At 35.6% G+C, this 7,330-nt stretch overlaps 1 protein-coding gene across 1 annotated transcript; it reads right to left on the bottom strand.

The window, feature by feature from the left end:
- Positions 1 to 2,076: 2,076 nt before the first annotated feature.
- On the bottom strand, positions 2,077 to 4,624 carry LOC120779558 (kelch-like protein 1). Its single transcript, XM_040111903.1, has 7 exons — positions 4,532 to 4,624; positions 4,103 to 4,460; positions 3,652 to 4,023; positions 3,277 to 3,578; positions 2,729 to 2,933; positions 2,359 to 2,454; positions 2,077 to 2,292 (listed from the first exon to the last, which is right to left on the bottom strand). The coding sequence occupies exons 1-7, from the start codon at positions 4,618 to 4,620 to the stop codon at positions 2,092 to 2,094; spliced, it is 1,623 nt and encodes a 540-aa protein (XP_039967837.1). The 5' UTR covers positions 4,621 to 4,624; the 3' UTR covers positions 2,077 to 2,091.
- Positions 4,625 to 7,330: the final 2,706 nt, after the last annotated feature.

Consider the following 7,330-nt stretch of genomic DNA (forward strand, 5'->3'; position numbering starts at 1 on the left):
TCCGGTGCCTTCCATTCAGCAATCTGGTGTTTCGTTTCGAGATCATATTGGAAACACCACGATTCGTCACCAGTCACAATATTGTAAAGTACGCTTTTTTCCTCTTTAATGATGTCCTTCGAATGTTGGATTCTCAGCACTTTTTGGTCGTCAGTCAATTTCATTATTATTATACATTATTTTAAGGGTTTAGACGGCGATCTTTTTCGGTCTCATTCATATTCATAATAAAATCTCACTCGGAAGATGGCCTCTTTTTCTCGGGACCATACTCAAAGATCCATTACTCGCTCACCTTGCACATGTTGAAGTGCTCCGTCACAATGTCATGAATCACAGATTTTGATAAATTTAACATCTGGGAAATTAAATGAATACTTAGTCGATGGTCTGAGTTAAAAAATTTGCGCACACGATTCACATTGCCGGTGTTTGTGCCTGCGACAGGTCTGCCAGCACGATCTTCATCAGCGACCTCTTCCCGGCCCTCCAAAAAGGCCTGGTGCCACCGAAACACACCAGTTCTTGCTAAAGCAACATCTGGGTAAGCCTGCTTGATCATCAATACTTCTCTGAGCCATATACTTCATATAAACATTTTCGAACTTCTTGGTGACTTTATGCTAGATATACCGGCCAATATTTGAGTCCTCTCAATGAAAATTTCAGAACGTATTTTGCTCATAACAGTATGGGCCTAAAACTTGGCTTAGCCCCCATGTAACTATTAACAGTATTTTCGAACATCCGGCTGATTGAAAATTGAATTCCGCTATACACAGTTGTCGCAAGAAAATGTCTGTAAATAATATACTACTGTGATCAAGTTGACAGGTTAATTTTTAATTTATACTTCGCGTGTTTTTCGAATCAGTAAGTTGGTAGTACTGTTAGTGACATCTATGCTAAATTCAAATAAATCACGTTAAAATATTCATTAGTATTTGAGATACCCGTCATCATGTGAGGCTCTGAAAGTGAATTCTTCGATTTTTACTAGTTCTGAATTTAATGACCAAAGAAGTGCGATAATGCACCATCTCATACTGCATTGGTTATTCGTGATTTTCAACTATTATCATGCCGCAACCACCGCATTCGCCTGATTTTCCTTCATGTAACTTCTAGTTATTCAGCAAATTCACATGACTACTCCGAGGACACCGTTTTGACTCAATTGAGGATATAAAAGCTGATTCGACAAAGGAAGGCCATCACGACGGAGGAGTTTTCCAAGTGCAATGGTGACTGGAAAATTCGTTGGCATAAGCGTACTGCAGCGAGAGGGGATTACTTTGAAGTAAATGAAATGGACAAAATTCACCTTTCAGTTTGATCACTTGCGTACTTGCGTTGAGGGTAATATTATTTTGCTCAATTGTGATATTTTCAATTCCGCTTATGCTAACTGGGGTGAAATGAGCTCACCCTTTTTCAATACCACAATAACATTTCATTCGCTGTATTATAAGTTTTCTGATTGATTGCTTTTAAATTAGGCGAAGGAGAAAGCTACAAAGAAAGAAAGAAGAGTTTACTTAGACTGAGCTCAGACTAACAACTTTTATTGTTTGTTTTGTTGACAGCTTCGCTTTTGATGTTTCCCATTCCTTTCACATGGGCAACTCGAATCGAGCACATCTCTTTTAATCCCTACTCATATTTTCTCAAACACTTGCATGCTTCATTTATGCAGTACACAACAATATTTTTCATTAGCTATTTTTTTATTTATTCAACAATTTCGAAAATATTGTGTTATATTAATGATATTTGTTTGCACAATGCAGTAGATACAAAAATTATATAGCAAATTTGAATTATTGAAACATATTGTAAATACAAAACGAAAAGGACTGCGCATCGCATTTTCCCATCAGCCAATTACAAAGCACCCTACATTTAAGTACATACATATATGCTTTGCTGTGATTCTATAAACATCGAGATATAAGAGAATATTAACTAAAAACTGGGTAGCATACAAAATAAGTATATGACGTGTTTTTGGAAATAAAAAATCAGATATTTTGGTTTTTCTTAGAAGAGAATTTATTACAAAAAATATTTATTAGTATTGTTTATTCATTTCTACGCCAGTAAAGCTTCAGGCACAACCAAACAGGAATAAAAATCTATTTGAGGTAATGAGCACTTTTGTCTCCATTGGTCATTTTCCTCATCATAGACTGATACACATATCTTGCCAGCAGAGATGCCACCAATAGCCCATAGTTTATTCCCCAGCGATACGCTAGCTAGAAGATCACCGCTAACTTGCAAAGAGCAAATCTGTGAAATGTTTTCAAGAATATTTAGTTTGACATCAAGCGATTGGCAAAAATCAAGTTAATATACCTTAGACCATGTGTCTTGCTGAGGATTGTAACGTTCAACAAGGCAGTTATTGTCTTTATTGCTTAAAACATAAATGTGACCCTTATGTGCAGCTGTCTGTAATATAAAAAATAGCAATAAACGTTGTATTTAATTATACTAGAGCTAAGAGGGCGACTAAATAAATAAGACTATTTTGAGTTATTTTTATTGAAGCGGAGCTAATTTGGCTGGTTTTGAAAACTCAAAAGTAGGCTTGGAACGGTGAAATCAAATTGACTCTCTTATTGTAGCGACAGCATATATTCACAAATAAATTGAAAAATTTTACCAAATCATTACTTGCTGAACGTTCTACAAATATAAATAAGTATTTTTTAATCTAACTTACAATAGGATCAGTGTGAAATCCTGTCATTTTCGCGCAAGAAGTCCATGTATTCGAATCCGGGTTGTAGCATTCGATAGATTTTAGGTAGCTATCGACATTATAGCCGCCCATTATGTATATTTTACTATTCAAACTCACTGCACTGGCCTGAAATCGTCCAACAATCAAGCTGTTCACGAACTTCCAACCTTCAGAAGTCGTATATCTGGAAATAAAGGAAAGCAATGAAAAAAGAATGCATACTATCTATTAACTGTAGCGCCAAAAGTGACATTTCGTCACGTTGCATATTCCATTAAAAAAACTTAGAATTATTCTAAAGAAGTCAAAGAGTTAGAGCTTTCTAAAGTCAGAGTTAATCTATGATCTGATTTTACAGTGACAGTTTACTGAATTCCCTCCTTCCTAAATGTAGAACTACCTATTTTGTCCACTCTAACGCATCTAGATTATAGTACTTTCAATATTAAGCATAAAGTTAACATAAAATTGTTAAAGCCCACAATCACCATCCTTAGGTAATTCGATACAGATTTAAACGTATTTACCTTTCCACCGACGACAGAGTATTATTTCCCTCACTACCACCAATCGCGTAGATTTTACCATCTAATTCGACAACACAGTGTTCGTCTCTTGCTTGGTTCATGACGGGCAAATTTTGCCAAGTCTTATTCCGAATATTCCAGCTGCGGACAATGTTGACTGATTCACCTTTTTTATTACCGCCAATAAATAATAAATTATCATCCTTTAAAATAGTTCCATACCATCGGTATTTGTATTTTATACTCGCATATTCTTGCCACTTATCCTCAGCTTTGTTATATTGCAGTAGCTTAGGATTGATCTATTCCAAAAACAATGTAAGTATATTAATTTAAGATTATCATTTTTGAATATAAGCCACAGTGTGCCCTTACCGATGAGCAAAGCGCTAGGATTGTTTTCTCAACCCAATTTGTACCACTGATTCCACGTGGTTCTGTAAATCGCAAATTTATCTTTGTTCGTGCTTCAGGCTTACAGATCCACAATAATGCCTTGAAGGTCAGCAGCTCACAGCCAGGTAGTGGATGTATGTGTGTCAACAGAAAGTCTGCATCGAATTGGATAAGCCGGAGACAAGCTATTAAAAGTGGCAGGTGCTCTTGACGCGCTGGAACATCGAAATTGAACCAGCGTTTTATGGCATCGTAGGCATCTTTCTCACGGGCTATATTTAAATTGTCAGATTCCAGAAGACGTTGCATTTTTTCAACATCAAAATTCAAAAACTCATTGCTTTGGCTGATCTAGAATTATTACATAGAAACAAATGTCGATTACACAAGTACCGCTATTGTGAGACATTACGTGTATATTTAGACTTACCTTCATAAAATTCTGTGTTTCGAATTCGATGATTTTCTGCTTAAGAAATTCACATTGCGTTTCACGCTCTAGCGTGTAAGCACCCTGCAATGTATATTCATCGATATGTGACATAAGGTAGTCCACGCTACTGGTTATGGCATCGTCCAACTGCAAAACGATTGCCGCTTTTACCATAGCACCGACATTGTTAACGGTAATGAGTGTCTGGCCGGTGTAACAAAAGGCTATTAGACGCTCAAAAATATCGCTATCGATATCATTTATTTCGATAACGGAATTATTGCCTTGCTCGCTATTGAAAATGTTCTCAAAGTAAGGACTCGCTGCTGCGAGTATCAAACGATGCGCGGGTATACTGTGCATTCCAAGAATTACAAATATTAATCTATAACATTTTATTTAAGCTGAGGACAAAGCAATACTTACACAGCCGTTGAGTTCGTAAATTTAAATGTCACATCGATTAGAGACTGCTCGTCGTAAAAGCAAAATATTTTCGCCATTAATTTCTCCATGAAACGGTTCGCCTCAGTCGAATTACTCTGAAGAGTTGGTTTTTGCGTACAACTCGTGGCCATTACTAGTTATTTAACTTTCCTTTTGGAAGAAAAAAAATACAATATTAAATAAAATGTTTTAAATAAGTAAATTCAACTCGATCCTTGCTTTCAAGTAATCTAACCTTGAGACGATGAAATATATTTTTTACAAATCGGGAAAAAATGTTATAAAAATCGAAATCGGAACACAAGTTTGCCCTCAGATACCGAATATGTAGTGCCCAGTTCCTATGACTTATTTTTTTTACCGAAAATAGCGATCAATCTGTGAGATATAGTATTGAATTTCAGTGATCGTGGAATATTGAATATATTAATGGTGGTCTATGTGTATATGTGACATTTGAATGAAATGTGGAATGGGAACATGTTTGCTCAAACAGAATATGGAATGATATGAATATTATCTAAATCGGTTCAAACCTCATATTCCTTCCTATACACAATATATTAAACTCTCTATCACTACTACTCTTTAGTTGAGTTTGTATCACGAACATACATATATATTAGGGTGTGCCATTTTGAGGCAACCTTTTTTTTCAACTGAAAAACAGGCTCAAAACTTTCAAAATGTGTAAAAAAAAGTTACTCAAAAGATAAGGTCTTAATATTAATATTATTTTTTCGAATGTCAAGAATCGATTCTTAATCGACTTCGACTACTGAAGATCGATTTCGAAAAATCGATTATTTTACGAGAAAACTCGATTTACGAGTAGGATTTTTACACATTTCGAAAGTTTTGAGCCTGTTTTTCAGTTGAAAAAAAAGGTTGCCTCAAAATGGTACACCCTAATATATATATATTTCATTTGAGGTTAGTTTTAGTACTGAAACTAAGTGAGCGTTTGATCTATAATTTAGCAATAATATGATGCCAAACCTGGTTACAATTCTTTTACGGTTTCCCTCCTTTTTTCATCGAATAAATCCCAAATCCTAAACACAAACACTTAACTCAATTTTTTAGCGTTTAATTGGTTAGCTGGTCATACAATTATTATATTTCAGTTGTTTTCCACATTCGTCACACTGGACATTAGATCCATCATTTACTTTGTTTTTTAAATAAATTCCCAAGGCGCTACCGTTTTAATAAATATAATTAGAAATAAAATTTAATAGAATTAATCAAAAAATTTGACTTCGATACTTGCGGTAAGAGCTTGTTGATTTTGGTAACGGTAACTTAGTTTGAATACATTTCTGAGAAGTCCCGTTTTTTCGAAGATGAATTCTTATATGTGCCTTTAGGGAGATTTGAATCAGTTTTAACTGACATTTTGTGTAGAGCGGTTTCATAATGGCACGGAAAAAATTTACGTTGCTAACAATAAAAGAGAAAGTTGACATTTTAAAGAAACTAAGTGCAGGATATTCTGTAAATTCCTTAGCCAAAAGCCTTCAAGTGCTTGTATTAAGAAAAATAAAGCCACCATAAAGAAGTTCGCGTCGCATGCTGAATCTAGTCCAGGAAAGAGGAAAACGTTTAAGCCATCAGAACTTCCAAAAATGGAAAAAGCACTCATGAAATGGTTTGCAAAACAACGAGCACAGAGTTGTTTTCCAGATGACTTTCGTGTTGGCTATGGGTGGATCACTAATTTCAAAAACAGATATGGAATACAAACACTGAAAATATGTGGCGAAAAACTTTCGAATAATACTCATTTAGTTAATCCATTTCTGCTAAAGTTAAACAAAACAAGTAAGGAAGGGCTAAGTTTGGGTGTCACCGAACATTTTATACTCCCGCATGATAAAGTGATAATCGAGATTTCATTATACGCCATTTAGACATTTTTCAAATACCGTATTTGTGTAAAGTTTTATTCCGCTATCATCATTGGTTCCTAATGTATATACTCGTATTACACAGAGAAGGCATCAGATGGAATTCAAAATAGCGTTATATTGGAAGAAGGCGTGGTTGTGAACCGATTTCACCCATATTTCGTACATGTCATCAGGGTGTTAAGAAAATATTATATACCGAATTTCATTGAAATCGGTAAAGTAGTTCCTGAGATATGGTTTTTGGTCCATAAGTGGGCGACGCCACGCCCATTTTCAATTTTTAAAAAAAGCCTGGGTGCAGTTTCCTTCTGCCATTTCTTCCGTAAAATTTAGTGTTTCTGACCTTTTTTGTTAGCCGGTTAACACTTTTTATGTGATTTTCAACATAACCTTTGTATGGGAGGTGGGCGTGGTTATTATCCGATTTCTTCCATTTTTGAACTGTATATGGAAATGCCTGAAGGAAACGACTCCATAGAGTTTGGTAGACATAGCTATAGTAGTTTCCGAGATATGTACAAAAAACTTAGTAGGGGGTGGGGCCACGCTCACTTTTCCAAAAAACATTACGTCCAAATATGCCCCTCCCTAATGCAATCCTTTGTGCCAAATTTCACTTTAATATCTTTATTTATGGCTTAGTTACGACACTTTATAGGTTTTCGGTTTTCACCATTTTGTGGGCGTGGTAGTTGGCCGATTTTGCCCATCTTCGAACTTAACCTTCTTATGGAGCCAAGAAATACATGTACCAAGTTTCATCATGATATCTCAGTTTTTACTCAAGTTACAGCTTGCACGGACGGACGGACAGACAGACATCCGGATTTCAACTCTACTCGTTACCCTGATCCCTTTGGTATAT

Source organism: Bactrocera tryoni, chromosome 1, assembly GCF_016617805.1.
Source record: "Bactrocera tryoni isolate S06 chromosome 1, CSIRO_BtryS06_freeze2, whole genome shotgun sequence".
Taxonomy (NCBI): Eukaryota; Metazoa; Arthropoda; class Insecta; order Diptera; family Tephritidae; genus Bactrocera; species Bactrocera tryoni.

What these genes read in the sequence shown, in the direction of transcription:
- LOC120779558 (XM_040111903.1), bottom strand. Translation starts at nt 4,620, where the DNA reads ATGGAGAAATTAATGGCGAAAATATTTTGCTTTTACGACGAGCAGTCT. An exon ending in TTTACGAACTCAACGGCTGT is followed by an intron (nt 4,461 to 4,531) that starts GTAAGTATTGCT and finishes TGGAATGCACAG; the next exon opens with TATACCCGCGCATCGTTTGA. An exon ending in GATTTCACACTGATCCTATT is followed by an intron (nt 2,455 to 2,728) that starts GTAAGTTAGATT and finishes TTTATATTACAG; the next exon opens with ACAGCTGCACATAAGGGTCA.